This window comes from Phascolarctos cinereus, unplaced genomic scaffold, assembly GCF_003287225.1.
Source record: "Phascolarctos cinereus isolate Bilbo 61053 unplaced genomic scaffold, phaCin_HiC Scaffold_4;HRSCAF=312, whole genome shotgun sequence".
Classification (NCBI taxonomy): Eukaryota; Metazoa; Chordata; class Mammalia; order Diprotodontia; family Phascolarctidae; genus Phascolarctos; species Phascolarctos cinereus.
The window spans coordinates 486,998,242-487,019,028 of record NW_027555847.1 but is presented as its reverse complement, the minus strand read 5'-3'; the positions used below and the strand labels follow the sequence as shown (position 1 = coordinate 487,019,028).

The following is a 20,787-nucleotide window of genomic DNA, read 5'->3' as shown; positions in this document are numbered from 1 at the left end:
AAGCCAAAGATTCTTAATCTTTTTGGTGCCATGGACTTCGTGGCAATATACTGAAGCCTTATGGACCTCTTCTCAGAATATTTGTTGCCTACATTAAAAACTAAATTTCAATTAGACATTAGTGAAAATAAAGACGTATTTTTTTTTCTCACCCAAGTTCATTAGACTCTCTGAAATCTATCCGTGGACCTCTGTGGACCGAACAACATCACTGTGATTTGTAAGTGTCTGGAGGCTGGTCCAGTTTCTTGATAGTACCATTTTAAGCCCTGCATATAATCGTGGTTTTAGGTTTTAGTTCTCATCCATATGTTGGACATGCTTTGTCTTTTTTATTGGTAGGTCCTGAACTTTCGAGACAAGATCTATCTCAGGTTCTGTGAGAATACTGGCTTGGACAAGGTGACCTCAAAGATCCCTTCCAGCACTAGATTCTGTGATTATTTGTGCAATGACCCATCTGCTTCTTACTTAGATGAGAATACTTCCTGAGTCTGCTGTTATTCGTTCTACTATTAATTGCTACGTGACCTAGATCATTAAAGTGTTATCTATGACCCTGGGCAAGTAATAGGACCATTGTATTTAGACCTGGAAGGAACCTTAGAGACGATTTAGTCCAGCCTCCTAATTTTACAGATGAAGGAAATGAGGCCTACCGAAGTTCGTGATTTGCCCAAGTGATTTGCCCAACTGCTCATAGGGAATAAGTAGCACAGCTTGGATTTCCAATCCAAGTGTTCCAGTTCCAAACCTAGCATTCTTCCCTGCTCCTAACTTATACAATAGGGATTATCATTATTGTACTACTCACCAATGCACAGCATTGTTGTAAGCAAAGTATTTTATCAACCATAAGGCATTATAGAAAGGTGGACTGGTTTTGTTAGTAATCCATTAACCAACAAGTATTTATTAAGACACCTACAATGTTCCAAGCACTCTGCTAGGCAGCAGGAGTGGGGAACCTATGGCTCAAGGCCACATATGGCCCTCTAGGTCCTCAAGTGAGGCCCTTTGACTAAACTCAAACTTCTGTGAAGGGGCATGTGTGGCCTCGAGGCCCTGTCTAGGGATGTAATACAAAAGCAATTCAGCCTCTTCCATCAAGGACCTTGCATTCTGTTGAGAGATATAACACAGCATGTTCACAGATAAGTAAAATATGGGATATAAACAAAAGAAATACACAGTGATTTTGGGTTGGGGGAGGAGCTATCTATTTCTAGATTTCTGATATGCTTGAGTGCTTTGTTTTGATTTTTAGTTTTGATTTTGGTAACCCTATTCTAGAGCATTACAAAACATGAAATTTTTTTCCCGATTCAAAATAATAAATTATAATAATAGCTACCTTTTATATAGTAATTATTACATACGAGTCCTGTACTAAGCACTTTATAATTATCTCATTTCATCCTGGTAGGTAGGTGCTGTTATCATCCCTATTTTACATATGAGGAAACTGAGGTAAACAGAGGTTAAAGGTACTTGCAATGGATCACTAGTGTCTTGAAGCTGGATATGAACTCAGGTCTTCCTGACTTCAGGCCCAGTGATTAGTATCCACTGCACCGCCTAGCCATCCCCAAAAAAGAAATGTCAAATACACAGAAAAAAATATGCAAGGACCTTTGTTGGTTTTTTTCTTTGAGATACAAAATGTTTAACTTGCCTGTTTTTAAAATTGAATAGAGAATGTAGTCCTTAATTCACTAAGTAAAATTAATACTAAAGATATATGTACTTCATTGACAGGCAGCATGGTATGGTGGTAAGACCGCTGGATCTGAAATGGTGAGAGGTACGGGTACAAATCCTGACATTTAGCAGCTGTGTAGTAATGGACAAGTCACTTAACCTGTCAGCCTGTCTTTTCACCCATAAAATGAGGATGATTCTACCTGTAGTACTTACCTCAGAGGTTATTGCCAGCATCCAATGAGATGATATATGAGAAGCCAGCAAAACAAAAAAACAGGGGAGGCAGAGATAAAGCCTGGTTTAGTAGGTTTTAAGGTTAATCTTAGCCAAAGGTCACACCCTTCTGTTTACTCAGGCCAGGGCTTCAGAGTGTTATCACGTATCTCCCACTCTTTGAGAATTGATTACCTGATTAATCACTGTTCACCATTCTTCCACTACTCTAATGTTAATCTTAGAGAGGTTCTATTCATTGGAATTCTCCCCTCATTAGTCTCCAGAAATCAAATTGAGGTATAGATTTAGCCCTGAGGCTGTATATTCCCTGCCACTGACCAAAAGAAACACATTTTCCATTCTCTGTCTCTCTGTCTCTCTGTCTCTCTCTCTCTCTCTCTCTCTCTCTCTCTCTCTCTCTCTCTCTCTCTCTTTCTCTTCCTCCCTCCCTCTCTCTCCTTATATAACATATATGTGTGTCTATATGTGTGTCTATATGTATATATACACATACGTATATGTGTGTGCATATATACATATATTCACATACATACACATATACATACATATATGCACATACACACACATATACACATACACACATACTGCCTTTGTGTATGTGTAATTTAATTTATGGTGGACCTCTCATAGTCAATAATCAGTAAATATTTATTAAATTCTCACTATGTGCCAGGCACTGTGCTAAGCACTGGCGATACAAATTAGGAAAAGAAAGGCAGTCCCTGCCCTCAAGGAGTTTACAATCTACTGGGGGAAAAGAATGCACAAAAGAAAGCTAAGGCAGACTTCATAGGGTTAAGAGATGGGCTGGTTGGTGCAGACACCCTAAAAATCATTTTACTTCATCCTCTTTTGCTGTTGGGCCAACATAAACATGCAGTTTTTGCAACCCACTTAACGTTTTCCCAAATTTCTTCCTTCCACACTACTAGATGAATTTCTGTCCCACATGACGGAGCGGTATTTCATTTCCAAGGATGAAATTTTAAGTTGCGGCATTCTTCTGGAGAATTGAGGCAAGAGTATCAGCAGCATTAAGAGAGGAAGAAAAATATTCTCTCATAGGGTCTCTCGTTAACCTAGTTACTGGTTCTAAATTTCAAAGTGATACTCAGTTAACTAATGGGAAGATACCAGCACCTATAGTGTTGTATTTGTAATTGTAAGAAAGAGAGAACATGAGGAAAATTATCCCTGTGTGGGTGTTATATGTAATGCCTAGAGTTGTAAAGCAAGGAAATGTGCCCAATAGTGGTAAAGGGTTCTCTTGTTAACTCCCAATCTGTCTGGTCTCCCCTCTGAAAGTTTCTTTTCTTGTTCTAGGATTGTTGACTACTTTCTTTTCTCTGCCAGGCTTGAGGCGGCTTCCAGTCATGCTGTTGCTATCTCTATCCTGTTCTTCTATCCTACAAAGGACTTGCTGCTGTGCCTGGGTCTCCTGTGACCTCTGTCTGCTCACTTCCCACTTTGATCTTAAAACTTTGTCTGACAGAGGCAGACTAAAATTCCACCTTTGGCACCATCTAAGGCCAGGGATTTAGCATCTTGCTCTTTCAAAGCTGACCGCTACCATCGTATTCCTTGGCTGACACTTTCAGGTTTTGCACTATGCTTAAATGTCGAATGGACCATCATTTTTAGCTGTCAGTGTGAAGCACCACCTCAGTAAGAAGTTGTCCCTCCTCCAGGGACAGAACAGACACCCTTCAGGAGTGGAAAAGTCATAAATGGCACAGATTAGGATTGGGGGAGGGGTAGAGGAGGGTGGAATGATGGGCATGTTCTGTAAGGGGAGTATTCCAAGTAATTTGTGTTCTGTTGCACATGGAATCACATACTGGAGATTATCTCTGGGGATACAGGAAAAACAAGCTGATGAACCAGCTCTAGTCTGCTCAGATCTGTGGCTCCAGCCCTGATTTAAAGAGATACAGCTGTGTCCAATAAGCTGGAGGCCTTCTTCATTTGCATTGAGAAATGGATTGACTTTTGTATGTGTGTTACTGATAAGTTAAATCCAGTTTGGGTGGCGTCCTGAAGGTCGAAGTTTCAATCCAGTTGTACGAGTAGGAGTAAAAGACTCCACCTCAAGACTTGATCTGACAAGTTCCAGAATTGGAACTGTGTAGGCAGAAAGCTGGGCCTCTAGTGATTGAGTTGGGGGGTGGGTAGGGGCAAAGGAAGGTGGTAGTGCAATCTGTGTGTCTAGATATTCAAGAATGAGAGAGAGAGAGAGAGAGAGAGAGAGAGAGAGAGAGAGAGAGAGAGAGAGACACACACACACACACACACACACACACACACACACACACACACACACACGCAAGAGATGAGAGCCTCCCTAGGGTAAAATGATGATAAAGTTATCTAAGTTAGTCATCTAAGATAAAGGCTAGGGTTAACCTAAGGCAAACAGACTAGATACAGTTTCCCTTCCATTCCTCCCAACACATTTCATTAAGAAAGAAAGAAATCTTGTCTTCTAATTGAGTTTTATAAAAGTAAATTCATAAAGATATATGTGTATGTATATACATACATGTATTTTTATACATATATATATTTACATCTATATATGTGAATAAATTAAATATGATGCAGTGGGTACCAATAAACATCTTATTAAGGGGTCAGATCTTATATCATCTTTGTCTCCCTAACCTTAAACATAGCAGTAGGTGCTTAGTGAATGAATATATAATTAATTTAAGGCAATACTCATTGTGGAGGTAGTGTCTTTATGGGAAAGTCAGTGAACTATTTTTAAAGAAAACAAATAACAATTTAGGTTATCTTCTTTTCATTTCTGACCTTCCAAACTGGCATTTGAATAACAAAGCATTTTGGATGGAAGTAGTAGGGATGGTGGGGTTCATTGGGTCAACCTGGTAAAGATGATCATTTAACCCACTACCATTTTGATCCAGAGAAAACACTTTAGTTGTATTAGAATTTAGTTGTATTCTCTTTTGAGAATGATCATATGTATCCTGTATTAGGTATAAATACATTAAAGTGAATTGTACTTTCTATCACCTGTAATATAAGAAAAGTGACTTCAACCCAATTATTTTTAATTGAAAATAAAATTACTAAGAACTTCACGAAATAAAAACACCTCAGTATTAAAAAAAAAAAGGGGGGGAAAGAGGTTTGTAAATGAAATGGAACTATTATGGTTGGGGGTTATTTTTTTAGGTATACATTAAATTTAATCTGATAGTAACAAAGATTCCTTGCTTGTTTGTGTCTTCTTTTTGTACTTCCTTCTGTTTTCATCTGTGATTCACTCCGTTTCAAGCACACATAGGTATGATTGGAAATTTGTTTAACAAATTTTTTTGAGTGCCAAGTGAATTCAAGCCATAGCAAGGTGTATTAGACACATCCCGCCTCCAGGAACTTCGGATTCTAAATATTAACTATATGGGACAGTGCTAACTTTCTGTTCATCCCCATTCATGACTATGATAAAACTAATAAAACCTTTCCAGACTTTGAAATGAAATCCCCAGCTAGTCCTGGTCATCTAATAAAACTATTCTCTGCTGACTAGTGATAAGAGCATTTCTTTTCCTTTTTATTAGTTCACAGGTGCAGTTTTATTTAGCTAACAGTGTATAATACATAATCTACTGTATGTCATTTTAGTATTATAAGATTTTAAATGTGTTAGGGGTTTTTAATTGAAGTTTGGGCCAAATTTTGTTGCATAAGTAACTTCCTTGTTACAGGAAACTAACATAGATTCTTAAAATAAAAAGATCAGACTAGAAAGCTACATTATTGCTCTGAAGTTCACTTTTTTAAAGTGTAACATGGTGTTCCAAAACAATAATAGCTATTAGCTAATACTTATATAGCGCTTACTATGTGCCCGGCTTTTTGCTAATTGTTTCACAATCATTATATCATCTGATCCTTACAACAACCCTGGGAGGTCGGTGCTGTTATCCCCATTTTATAGATGAGAAAACTGAGGCAAACAGAGGTAAAGTGACTTACTCAGGATCACACAACTAGATAGTGTCTGAGGCTGGATTTGAAATCAGGTCTTCTTGACTGCAGACCTAGCAGTCTATCCACTGTGCCACCTCGTTGCCTAAAGTTATCTCCAAATACATCAGGTTATTGTTTTTAAGTTTTAGTTTTTAAGTTATTATCGCCATCATTAACTTTGAATGCTTACTTTTTGCAAGGGTTTACAGACTGAGAAGAAAATCCCTATTACAATATAATTTAATAGTGAGCAAGTATAAAGAGCTCAAGTATATTCTGTTGGTATAGTATCTCAGGTTCTCTGACTCTCAGGATCATAGGAGCATAGATTTAAGCTAGAATAAAGTCATCTGATCTAAGCTCTTCAGTTGCTAGAGGGGGTAACTGAGGCCCAGAGAGTTGAAGTCCCTAGCTCAAGGTCATGCCAACTCCATCCAAATCCAGTGTTCTTTCTGCTGTACCAAGCCGCCTCCCCTCTCCACATATACACTTTCATACATATAGGCGCACCAAAGGAAAGGGATGAGTGGTTGTATTCGGGTCAATGATGATTTCATAGACAAAGCAGAATTATGTTTTACATTGGGACAGCATTAATAGTTCATTTATTTTCCTTTCCCAAAAAATAACCAGCTATAGACATAATTTTAAACTCTAAGATTATCTTTTTAAATTTATTTTTTAATTTATGGAATAAAGTAAGCATTTCCATAACATAGTATAATTTTTAAAAAGATGATTGCACATGAAACTACAAATCTACTATGTACACCTTGCTATTTCTTTTAAAAATATGATAAAGTTATCATATTCCAGCTTAGTGTCTGAGATGTTAGAACTTCAGGTCATCACCTGCCTCAGCAAGGCATCAAAGTAGGCCTTTATTGGTCTATAGTGTTATGTATTTTCCTTTACTGTTCTATACAATATTATGTATTTCATCATATAATATGTATACATTTAATAGCCATTAAGTTACCATCTTATTATTTTCCTCTTTTAAAAAAAATAAATGCATAATGACACTGGTAAATGTCTCCATATATATTTCTCAGACGAACAGTGGGTTTTATTAAATTTATTGCTGCATGTTGTGCAGCATATTGCTGCATAAGGGGAAATAAATTTGTCGATAAATCTCTTCTGATGCAATAAAATACTGAACTAAAATGTAGATTTATTTTCACTTAAATCTTTGTATATTTGACTAAAAAAGTTAACAAAATACTATTTTAGAACATTTCTTAGATAAAGGAAATAATTACATTATGGAACCATTTACAGAAAGAAGGAAAATTTCAGTGGTAAGTGTTAATCGGCTGAAATGAATGAATCTCTGTGGAACTCCTTAAAGTGTACTTAGTGAACCAATAACCTTTAGAAGTAAGGAAGGTAAATGGAAATTATAAGTACCTCACAAAGGTCATGATGTCATAATTAATTTGAGGATTCCTGTGAAAACCCTAAACTCAATCTTTCTGTTTCCATTTCACTAAACAATCAGTAATGTGATACTTGTTCTAGAGATTATTGTGGAGATATATAGAGATACATACATATATATTATATAGCGACAATATATAAAATATGTAGTCACAATTGTGTAATACAGAAGGATTGTTGAACATTGTTACTAATTGCAACATAAGAGCTAATACTTCTTCATAACTGCTTTTTGTAAGAAAGCGAGCCACTAGATCAGAATGTAGAAACTTCCCATTTCAGTTGAAGTGATACGGTAATCAGTAATGGAAATCTGAGGATTTAAAACTACAAATTAAGGAAAGAAATAAAACAATTGTTAAAAATGGAGACTATTCATTTTCTATGATTTCCAAAGAAAAATTATATCTCGGATAGCTATCAGTATTTTCATTTTTTATATAGAATTGATACAGAAAGTTAGATCTGGAAGATATCTTAGAAATCTCTTACAGTGTCCTTATTTTTGTTATTGTTCAGTCATGTCAGTTGTGTTGTGTAACCCTATTTGGGATTTTCTTGGCAAAGATACTGGAGTGGTTTGCCATTTACTTCTCCAGCTCATTTTACAGATGAGGAAACTGAGGCAAACAGGGTTTGGTGACTTGCCCAGAGTCACACAGCTAGTAAGTGTCTGAGGCTGGATTTGAATTCAGGAAGAGGAGTCCTCCTGACTCCAGGCCCAGCGATCTATCCACTAGGGCCACCTAGCTGCCCTTCTTTTACCTATTCAGAAACTGGACCTCTGAGAGGTTAAGTGTTTTGCCTAAGGTGTAAAAGATCTGAGATCTCATCAGTGTAAGGATTCTCTATGCTCACATGGTTAGCCTAATCCTTGGAGTGGGCAACCAAATGGCCTAGTGGATAGAGTGCTGGGCTTGGAGTCAGGAGATCTCTGAGTTCAAATCCAACCTCAGATCTTACTAGCTGTGTGACCCTGAACAAGTCACTTAACCCTGTTTGCCTCAGTTTCCTCATCAATAAAATGAGCTGGAGAAAGAAATGGCAAACCACTCCAGCATCTTTGCCCAGAAAACCCCAAATGGGGTTACAGAGAGTTGGACAAAACTGAAAAATCACTAAGCAACGAACACTTGGAATCCAAAGACAAATAAGGGGAAACAGGGCCCCAAAGACTGAACATTTCAGCCTGTGGCCTAGCTCTTATGGACTGAGTCAGTTTGATTCTGCAACTATGGTATATGTTGATATAAATTATTCACTAAGGGCCTACTGTGTTCCTGAAATGAATCCATTCACCCCTGCCTTTTAGAATCACTTGCCTCCCTTCAAGGATTACATTCTACAGAAAGGCTTTTCTGATCCCTCCCAGCTACTAGTGTTTCCCCTTCTAATTATCCTATATTTTTTTTCATATATTTGGTGTTCAATTACATGTGTATATGCACTTTTCCCTAATAGCATGCAAGTTCTTTGAGCCAGGGACTATTTCATTTTTTCTTTTTGAATCCTTAATGAATACCATAGTGTCTAACACATAGATTGCAAGCATTGAGAATACAAAGGAAAAAAAATGAAAAAACAGCTCCTACCATCAAGGAACCGATATTCTCCTCTATAAAAGTTTTTGTCTCATATTTTCCCAAAGCATTGCTTCTACCAGTGCTGATCAGTGTTCCCACCCTTCTTAGCTTCTTGAGTTGCTTTGTCCTTTTAGTCGGTATTTTGGTGACAAACCTCTCAGCCCTAAATGAGACTGATCCTTTGGCAGCAGACATTTGCAATCTGTTACTGGGATGTTGTTGAAGCCATGCCAGTTAGGATTACCTGTGATATTTATGCTCCAAGAACTCAGGGTCTCCTCCAGCCAGAACAAAGCATCCAAGTAGGACTTCAGTGGAGAAATACTAAAAGATATTGAGATAACACAGGAATTAGTTCGTTTAATGAAGAGACTCAATCATCTTTCCCAAGAGACATTATAGGATAATAGGATTTAGAGGTAAAAGGAACATTACAGATCATCTAATCTATAAAGGTTCTTAATCTTTTTTGTGTCAGTGGACCTGTTTGGCAATCTGATGAAACCTATGGAACTCCTCTAGAAATAATCCATAAAACAAAATACCAAGGATTACAGAGGTAACCAATCCTATTGAAATGTTATTTAAAACACACACACACACACAATTTTTTAAGTTCACAGATCCCAAGGTTAAGCACCCCTAATCTAATTTAATCCCTTTATAGTAGAGGAAACTGAATTTCAGAGAGGTTGTACCAACAGGCATTTATTAAGCACTTAGTATGCACCTGGCATTATGAGAGTCTCTGGAGATACAATGACAAAGATGAAATAGGGGGCAGCTAGGTGGCGCAGTGAATACAGCACTAGCCCCGAAGTCAGGAGGACCTGAGTTCAAATCTGACCTCAGACCAAAACACTGACACTTACTATCTGTATGACCCTGGACAAGTCACTTAACCTGAATTGCCTAAAAAACAAACAAAAATGAAATAGTTCCTGCCCTCCAAGAGGTTATATTCTATAGGAGAGAGCAAATAGAATATAAATAAAAAGTAAATAGTTATACTGATACTAGTAGAATGCAAGCTTGTGCAAGGATTGTGTTGTCACCCATGCCTGGAATGTTCTTCCCTCTCATCTTCACCTACTGACTTCCCAATTAAAATCCTATCTTCTATAGGAAGTCTACGTAACCCTAGAGCCTTCCCTTTTTAAAAAATAATTTTCTATTTATCCTGTATATAACTTGTTTGCACACATCTGTTTGTTATCTCCTCCATTAGATTCCCCTCAAGGGAAGGGACCGTCTTTTGCTTCTTATTGTATTCTCAGTGCTTAGCTCAGTGTCTGACACATAGTAGGCACTTGAAAAATGTTTTTTGACTGGCTAACTGATTTATATGCTTAACAAATGTGTTGAAATGACTTGAATTACCTAAAGTCACATGGGTACTAACTAGTAGTGGAGCCTTCTGACTCCAAATCCAGTGTTCTCTCCACTGTGTCCTCTGGGAACTCCCATTCTAAAATTAACAAATTTCCCTTAATTTCACATCTCTTACTCTCATATATTCCTTCCATCTTCGGGCTCTTGCTGAGACTCATACTTCCCCGTCCAATGACTCTGCATCCCTTGACTGTCCTTTCCATCACTTTTTGCACGTTCTTTCATGGCTCCTGACTCACTGGTCCTTAAGAGAGAATGAAAATACTCCTTGTTCCCCATGGGCATTTCCAGATTCTTCCTCTTTAGCCATGATTCAGCAACCACTCCTTTGAAGTTCACTCTCATCATGATTTATCACCCATTGCAGATCCTCACAGCTTCTAGGTTCACTCTCTCCCCAAACTGTCTTGCATTCATTTCCTATATGTTATACATACACTTACATGTGTATGTTTACATTGTCAACCCCATTAGAAAGTAAATCCTTTGAGGGCTGAGACTAACTGAGACTTTGATTTTTTTCTTTTTACCCTAGCCCAGCATTTGGCATATATAATATTCTACTTTCTGTTTCTTTTGTTCTTATCCATGATATCTAGAATTTTATAGTGTTTGCTTAAGGAATAATATTACTTGATGAATTACTACAACCCCAAAGCCAGAGCATAACAATATGATGATTGAATCATTTTATTTTATTTTATCTCTTTTCTCTTATATCACAATCTCTTTTCTTTATATCACAGTTATGATGTGGGGGAGGGGATAACCTTTCCCAATTCTAGATTGAACCTTCTTTTGTAACAAAGAAAAACGCTTGAGCAGAAATTCTCTCAACAGTGAGTATATCTGGTAGTTCTTGGCTTCTGCTTTGAGCAGAGAGGTATGTTTCATTATCTATTCTCCAGGACCTTCATTGATTTTTCTGTTCCTTGGAGTTTAGCTTCCTTTTAGTCATCTCTCCATTTAAATTGTTGTGGTCTTTCTTTGTGTAAATCATTTTCTTGGTTCTGCTTGTTCTACTTTGCATCAGTTCATCCAAATCTTCCCTTTTCCTAGAATTCTTCATATTTTTTAGTTCTTACTGCATAGTAAGATTCCATTATATTTTTTACCATAATTCTTCAGTCATCCCGCAGTCAAGGGACACTCACTTTGTTTCCAGTTCTTTGCTACCACAAAGAATGCTGCTATGGATATTTTGGTATATATTTGACCTTTGTTTCTGTCCTTGATCACCTTGAGGCATAAAGCCCAGTAGTGAATATCTGGGTTAAAGGATACAAACAATTTCATCACTTTTCTTGCCTAATTCAAAGTTGATATCTAGTCCCTCCAATATTGACAAATCTCATTTTTTGGTCATCTTTGTCAATTCATATGCAGTGAGGTAAAACTTCAGATCTGTTTTAATTTACATATCTCTTACTATTAGTCATGGTAACTGTATATCACAAAGATTTTTAATGTTGCTTTTCAATCTGTGCTTTCTGGCACACTTAAAAATTTTTTTTTTATAATTTCCAAATATATTTGTAACATAGAGCCTAATGTTTTGCCCTATATCTGTGGGAAACTGTAAATGCTTTCATGTTGCATACAATCCTTGATTGCACAAATTTACCTTACTGAATTATGAACCTAAGGGACTTTGAATTGTCATAAATGATTTCTCAAAGATGGGATTCTTGAAATTTATCATATATACCTTCAGTGGGCATAGCTTTCCTCATTGTCTGCCTCCCTGGACAATAATCAAGAAGTTATCAAACACTTATCTTCGTGATTACAAATATCAAGGCACTTGGGAGACAACCACTCATACCATCATCTCCTATCTATTATGATTTGTAATAATTTTTGTAAAGTTCTTAGCACCATGCCCAGCACATAGTGTATGCTATATAAATGTTAGCTATTGTTGTAGTTATTATTATTATTTTGTTCATGTGCTGCCAGCTAGTGTCCTGGCTCCCCTTGCCAAATGTTCAATGTGAAGAAATGTGACATGTTAGAGGAAGCATGGTGTCTTATATACGAGTACAGGAGAGACCTGTGTTCAGATCTCAGATAGTGAGCTCATAGGCAATTCACTTGAACTTTCTGAGCCTCAGTTAACTCATGTGTAAAAAGAGTATGAATATGTCCGTAATACTTAATTCACAGCATCGTTGTAAAGATCAGATAAGATACTATTACAGTGCTTTGCAAACTATAAAGCAGTTTATGAATGTCAGCTATTATCATTGTTATTATAAACGTATGCTAAAATTTAACTCCTGAGAGAAGAGCCTAATTCGTCCTCTCATTGTGCATTGCAATGAAGCTTTTCTCTGTTGCCCAAGAATAGCACAAAATATAAATTTTTTTGTCATATAGCCATCATGGATGGACTAGCAGCTATGACATTGGGTCTGGGTACCAAAGATATATTCCCTTTTTCTTTTCCTTTCTTTCAAACCACTTTGGGGGGGATAGTTTTATCCTAAAATAGCATAACAGCTCCTGTTTAATTTTGTGTTTAATGAATGAAACCCGAAATCAGAACCCAAAGTATAAGTTAATTGATTGAGCCGTAGACTTTGACTTGTCTACCTAGAATACCTGTATTTATAATGAACCAGAAGTAAACACTTGAGATTATTAAATCTCAAAATTTTGGACTAAAATAGAAAATGGGAATTCTGTTTCGTAGATGCTGCCTTCTTGTCCAGGATGCTTATGGGATATTCAGTGAAGTACATTTGGAATCCCTCTGTTCTCCTCCAGAAGATATCTCTCAGCACAACAGACAGTGGGAAGGAAAATTCTGCAGCCTGGGAGGAATGAAGATTTTACAGAGGACCACCAGAGGAAGGTTAGAATATACCTTGAAAGCGCTAGACTTCTCTCCATAATTACTGGCACTCTCTTTATCTTTAGATTTATTTCCAAGAAGAGACAAAAAATATCAACCAAATTCTGGTTAGTAAACATTTATTAGGTATCTACTGGCCTAGAACACTTTGTCAGGCCTTGCGGGAGATAATAGTAACTATAATATAATATAATTAATTAATTAATTAAAATAAGAGATAAATAAGAAAAAGTCCTTTGCCTTCATGGAAACTTATACATAGTAGGTAGTCAAGATTTGCAACTGACTTTAATACAAAATAGGATATAGTAAGATCATTTTCACCAAAGGGATCAGGGAAGCCCCTATGGAAGAGGCAACATTTGAGCTGATTCTTGAAGGATGAAAGGATTTTCAGTGGATAGATGTAGATGAGAGAAGAGGGAGGAAGAGGAAAAGTAGTTAGGTGAATTGCCTGAAGGGGGCTAATCTGGTATTAGTGTAAAGTTAATTAAGATTTAATGTCTTATGAATTATTATCTCCCCTTTTTTAAAAAATGCTTTTTGTTTTTTGGGTATTGCTTTAAAATTAATCTGTCTTATCATCTGAGCTTATAATAATGTCTGGAGGGGGGAACCCATTATAAATATATAGCATTTTGCTTTTGAAGAAGCTAACATCAGTGCCCTACTGTGATTGTATGTAGTGGTTCTATTTAGCATAGAAATCATTAGAAATCACGTATGTGTCACTAACATTTCTTCTGAATTCAACAGAGAAAAATTATTACGGACACAGTGCTTGGCATATAGTTAAATACTTAAAGATTGTGGGGTTTGTTTTTCATTTATTCATTAAGTCACAGGCCTTTTTTTTGTGCTCTACAAAATATAGCATTTTGGAGTTGATTTTTAATAAGTAAAAATGTAGGCACAAACCCTATCAATTACTCAATACTCTATTGGGTATGTATTAGATGTGTTCTTTCCAAAAAAAATCCTTTGTCAACAAAAAGTATTTTACCATTATTCTAAAGTATTTTCAGTATGCTTATGACTATGAAAGTCACCAGATATTTGGAAGCATATTCCACTAAATGTGGAAACATTATATAGTCCCGATATAGGAGTTTGACTCAATTTCAACAACTCTACTATGGGCAAGGCATTGTCTTAGGCATCTTCCCATTCATAATAACAATCATCATCATCATCATCATCATCATCATCATCATCATCATCATCCCTGCTGTCAGAGAGTTTACATTCTACTTGGGGAAAATCACCTAATTATTCCCTACTTTAGCTTTCTGGTCTTAGTAGTTTCCTGTAAATTGTTGATAAGTTTAAAATTGAAATATCTATGTAGCATCGTCTCTGGGCTTACACTCTCAACTCCCATTCAAACTAGCTCTTAGATCCCCAGAGGGCACTTGAGTACTACTTCTCTTAGGGAGTAATTTGAGAAAACCCTAAGGACTTTGGGTTTCTAGTTCTGTGTCTTGCAAGCCCCTGTCCAGTGTTATTACCCATTATCAATCAACTAGTAGAACTCATTTTTATTAGCTTTTAGAAAAGCTATTTGCTAAGAAATATAGGAAATGGGGTACAGAAGTCTATCCTGCCCTACAGGAAAGTAGAAGGGGAAGGGGATAAGAGAAGGAGGGGGAGAGATAGAAGGGAGGGCAGACTAGGGGAAGGGATATTCAGAATGCATGCCATCTTGGAGTGGGGGGAGGGGCAAGCGGAGTGAAAATTTGGAACTCAAAATCTTGTGGAAGCAAGTGTTGAAAACTAAAAATAAATAATTTTTTTAAAAAAGAAAAAAAAGTATTTGCTAAGAAAGTATAGCAAGAGCAATACTTAACAAAAACAATTCCCCCTGTTCCCCCCACCATACCAGGACACACTCTCCCCTTGCAGACAACACAAGGTTCCTGAGGAGAGTGGGTATACGTATTTAAGACATGTGTGACCAAGGGGTACTTTCTGATTCCTGGCTCCAGAAGACCTTTTCTCCCTTCATGGAATTCTCAAAGGTCATCCTTAGGTGTAGTTTCCTTCCGGGCTCAGTGGATGGGTGTCTTTCTAGAATCAATAGCCAGTATTTCTCTCTATTATGAGGGAGTCAAAATTCCTGAAGCTGCTTTTATACAGACTGCCTCTCCACCTCCACCTATAAGTATCTCCTCTGCTGTTGGTCACTACCACTCCGGCAGATTCTGCTACTGACCCCAGCTGCCAACGGGACCTCTGATGGCACTGAGGCCACCCAGAACAAGGGCAGCTGCTCTTACCTGTGCCCCCAACCCCAAACAGCTCAAAGCAGTTCTGTATCAGTGGCAGCCAAGAAGGAAGAGAATCAAGGTGAGCTGTGTGGCGGGTCATTCCTTCTGTTTGCATACTCAGTTCTAGCTTAGCAGTTTATCAGTCATCAGTCTTTCTGATTCCTCAGCCAAAAGACTCTGGGTCACCAGCCATGACCAGCCCCTCAGTCACACGCAGGCAATATCTAAGCATGTTCTATATGGTGTACCAGGACAGGCAAATCTGGCTCAAAGGACTGGGTCATCATCAACTAGTTCCCCCGCATTGCAGCTTCCCAGAATAAAGCTATTATCTCTTCTCCAAGGTTAATTGGTAATGCTGTGTTAAATGGTAAGCTGTGTCATCTCCTTTCGTAACTTTTTTGATAAGAATTTAGAAATTCAATTTGTAAATGCCTGCTGAATTTGTAAACTCAATTTGTAAACACCTATTTTGTGGAACATGTATGGATAGATACTCTGAGCTATTCACCCCCATCCTCAAAGCTAAAGCACAGGATTCTTACCTCTGTAGCATGAGATAGGGTGGAAATGCATTCATAGTGCTGCCTTAGTCCTGAGAGCATACTGAAGAACACACTTTTCCAGTGTAAAAATGAGCTGAGTTACCAAGCCAACCTGTGAAGGTCTGTTCAACTCAGGATACGCTTGAAGGGTTCAGTCCAGGTTTTGTGGTTTGATCTGGAAGCCTAACCACCATTTATGACATTGTTTCCATGGGAAGTTTTGTTCCAAGATCTAAACAGCCTACTTAGGAACAAACTTTTGGAATACAACCCATTTGTAAGTTGGGGATGGCCTATATGGTCTTTTTGTTTGGGTTATACTGGTTTGTGTGTTTTTGTATGATCTTAAATTCTTCTGTACATAGACATTTCCATAAAAAATGTTTGTACATTCTGCCCCCCCTTTCATTACATAGCCAACTAAATAATATTCAGGTTATTTTTGAAAGTTTTTGGAAGTAGCATTTCTTCAAAACAAATTATTAAAGAGTTCTGGAATGCTGAGCTTCATAATTGGCTATTGGTGATATCATCCATTGTCAGTAATCCATCCATTGCTTAGGAAGTACACGAGACTGATTTTTTTTTTCATTTTTTGTCCTTCAGAAAAGGTCTGTTTCATAGCAACAATAATAAACTTCAACGAGTGGACTTCTAGGAACTTTTTTTACTTTTCCCAATTCAAGCTGAAATGATTAATTATATCATTCCAATATCTAATGCAGTAAATAACTTTTTCTGCCAGTTAGATGTCTTTGGGGAAATCATGGAGTTTTTCAGATCTGGGTCACCAGATTTCATATGGTCTAGGTTTACAGGGACCGAAAAGTTATTGCTTTCTGACAGTTGTTTACTGACTGTGTTAAAAATGACTTGATCCTTTCAGGCCGACTGGGAGTGGGAATGCTTCCACCTAGATCCCATTTAAAATCTGCTGGGGGACCACTGTGCCATCATAAAATCAAATCTAAGATTGATACCATTGCTGACAGTTTCAGGAAGGATGAAAGGAAACTGACACCATCCGTTTTATTTTCTACCTCGTGAAAACAAAGGGAGGTGGGGCAGCTAGGTGAAGTGGGTAGAGCATTGGCTCTGAAATCGGGAGGACCTGAGTTCAAATCCCAGCTTCAGACCAAACACTCAACACTCACTAGCTGTGTGACCCTGGGCAAGTCACTTAACCCCAGTTGCCTGGGAAAAAAAAAACAAAGGGAGGATCAGAGAGTACTGGAAGGTTTCATGGCAGAAAGGTGAAGAAGAATGAATTCAAAGAAATGCCAGTGAAGAATTTTCACGATAATGTAAGGCAGATTCATTAACAGGTAGTTGATCTGTTGTAGTTTCTTGGCACATGTTCAGTCATTTTCCGTTGTGTCCAGCTCTTCTTGACCCCATTTGGGGTTTTCTTGGTCGAGATACTAGAGTGGCTTGCCATTTCCTTCTCCAGCTCATTTTACAGGTAAGGAAACTGAGGCAAACAGGGTTTGGTGACTTGCCCAGAGTCACACAGCTAGTAAGTGTCTGAGGCTGGATTTGAACTCAGGAAGATGAGTCTTCCTGCCTTCAAGCCTGGCACTCTGTCTGCTATGTCACCTGGCTGCCCTAAGTAGGCACATAGTAGGCACCAAATAAATATTTCTCAAATTAGATTGAAATCTCTTCTAGAGACCTCATTGAAATTCATTTAATTTTCCTTACTTTGTTCTTCCAAACAGATAAATGTAGGAACTCTGGGCGAAAGGATTAATGAAGTCACAAAAAGTGAGCAGTCATACTATTTTATTCTTCTAAATTTACTTGTGTCAGCCTTAAGTTTTGACTTGTGTCTATAGTAATTGTTCTTCCATTTTAATATACCAGCTGAGGCAGTACTTGAAAAAATTAAATTTCTTTAAGTTATTTTTGTACTTGTAACCACAGCACTTAGCTCAGTGCCTGGCACAGAGAAGGTGCTTACTAAATACTTTTTGATTGGCTTATTATGGAAAACATAACTAGACTTCAGTTGTTCTCAAATATATGGTGTCAAGGGGCAGCTAAGTGATGCAATGGATAGAGCACTGGCGCTGAAGTCAGGAGGACCTGAGTTCAAATCCAGCCTTAGACCGAACATTTGACACTTACTAGCTGTGTGACCCTGGGCAAGTCACTTAACCCCAATTGCCTAAAAATAAAAAAAAAATTAAATTCAAACATATGGGATCTACAAGCTAAAAATTCAGCTCTCATTTTATTTCCAGTGCTCTAAAATAGAAAGAAAGAAATAAACCCTTTTCTCCCTATGTCTTTTGCATCATTTTTTTAAATTAATGGGTCAATTCAGTGGTTGAGTAAAACATGTAACTACTAATTCATAGTATTTTGTTTTAACTATACTAGGTCATAGTATCTTATTTTATAAAGTGAGTGAATAATAGGCAGCTTTATGTTCCTTCTGCCTCTTAAAAGAAACCCTTCCGGGTACTGGGGTAAAGTGGATTTCATTAAATTTATTTACTGATCCTTTATTGAATGTCAAAGACAATAGGGAGAAGTTTACCATTTCAAGGAATTGAAATTGAAGTATCAAATATGGCCACATGACTTTTAAGAGCTTGAGGTAGATTGTTCTAAAGGGGACCCATAAAGCCTGGAGCTGCAGTGATTGCTGGGAGGCAATCTGAGTTAGGACTAGTCTTCTGAAGGCTCAGTGGAGGAGACTCTTGTGTTTCTAATTGAAGAAATATATATTAAGTGCCTATCACAATTACTGTGCCAGGTCCTGAATCAGACCCAGTACTACCCTTTCATCAATGATATCTGTATTATCTGTACAAGACTCTTGAGCATTGTTTAAAAGGAGGGATAGAGTGTGATTTGTCAAAGAAAAAGATACCTTCCAAGGCTGATGAAAGGGTGGTGGGTTTGTAGCCCCTGTGGCAGGACTGCTGACTTTTTTGAATAAAGTTGATGTTTCCATCCTGCCCAAAGTACCATAATAATTTCTGAAAGGAAGTGGTGTTGGTGATTTCTGAATAGGATATAGGATTAGGTATAATATTATAGCTTAGAATTTTGAGGATGAAAATCATCCCTAGAGATAATCTTATCCCTAATACAATGAAAATGAGACTCAAGACAGGATAAGTGACTTGCTCAAAGTCACATTTCTCCTTAGCGATACTGCTGACACTAGACTGTAGATCTCTGGACTCCTCATAAACAGATTTTATTGGATAGAGAAAATGAATTAAAATGGGGTATCATAAAATAGGGTGTAGTAAGATGAAGTCAGTTAGATAAGAGAGTGATTGTCAAAGAGATTCAATTCTCATTTTTTATGTTCAAATCTCATTGTATTACTTTAATTAAAGAGAAAGTGAAACCTTTTTACAAAAAGAGAATTGAAGTGATAAAAATAAAGATTTGAGTTTAAATGGATCAATGATGCCACATATAAGCCAGTAGAAAATTGAAGCAATAGCTAATGCAATTCAGTAGGCATTTATTAAATATTTGTGTGCAGATCACTGTGCTAAGTACTAAGGGAAATTAGAATTTAAATAAGGCATGGTCTATTCCTTCATGGAATTTATGGTCTAGTGGGCGTGACATAAATACAGAGAACTCTAATCTTGAATATTATTAGATAAGTGCATTAAGAAGATACATATCACAAAATCATAGATTATAGGATCATACATATAGACTTAGAAGGTACATTAGTGTTCATCTAATACAACCTGGGGCAGCTAGATGGTGCAACAGATAAGAGCACTGAGCCTAAAGTCAAGAAGAACTGAGTTCAAATCCAACTCAGGCACTTACTAGCTATATGACCCAGGCATATCACTTAACCCTTTTGCCTAAGTTTCTTCAACTTTAAAATGGGGGTGATGACAGCACCTACCTCTCAGAGTATTGTAAGGACCAAGTAAGATGATATTCATAAAGTGCTTAGCATAGTGCCTGGCATATAGTAGGTATATAAATGCTTATTCCCTTCCTTCCCAAATCCTTTAACTTTGTGGATAAGAAAGCTGAAGTTCAAAGAGATTAAGTAATTTGTCCAAGGTCTCACATTATCTAAGTAATAGAGGTAGGATTTGAACAACATTTTCCAGATTCCAGGTCCAGCACTCTGTCCACTATATAGACTTGGAATCTGGAAGACATTACTGTTAATTATTTCCTATTTGTCCTACATACAGCTTGCTCTGTATATAGTTGTTAGTGTTGTGTCTCCGCCGTTCAATTGTAAGCTCCTCCAGGGCAACGATTGGCTTTACCTTTTTTTTTAATCTCCAGATATTAGCATGGTGCCTGGCATGTGTTTATTGATCAATTGAAAGTGCTCGGCAAATTCTACAAGCAAAGTTAGTTATATCATGGTGGGAAGGAGGGATGAAGAATCAGGGAAGACTCCTGAGCGTTTTTAAGCCTTTTTTCCATTTTCATGGTTCATTGATCTTGGTCTCGGTGTTCAGCCATTTTTGAGGTTTTGCCTTCCGTGCTAAGAATTTTATTTCCCACAATTCCCATTTCTTTACTCAAACTTCCTACCATTTTCTTCATGTTGTTGACTTTGGACAATGAGGAGAATGAGGAGCTGTGATCTTTTATAACCTTTTCTTCTGTCATCTTGTTGGAGTTGGTTTTAAAAAATGGGAAGGAATTTAGTTGTTGAGGAAAGAGAAGGACATTCCTCGGGAACAACAGTATGATCAAAATCCATCAATCAATCAATCAATCAGTATTTATTAAGTGCCTACCATGTG

At 37.3% G+C, this 20,787-nt stretch overlaps 1 protein-coding gene across 8 annotated transcripts in view; it reads left to right on the top strand.

The window, feature by feature from the left end:
- The window catches only part of SPIDR (scaffold protein involved in DNA repair), a 551,334-nt gene that overhangs the window by 411,184 nt on the left and 119,363 nt on the right, over window positions 1–20,787 (top strand). For all 8 annotated transcript variants that reach the window (XM_020992493.2, XM_078153426.1, XM_020992496.2 and 5 more), the window contains one exon: window positions 13,054–13,215. In XM_020992493.2, coding sequence (XP_020848152.1) covers window positions 13,054–13,215 — 162 coding nt within the window. The remainder of the gene's footprint in view (window positions 1–13,053; window positions 13,216–20,787) is intronic.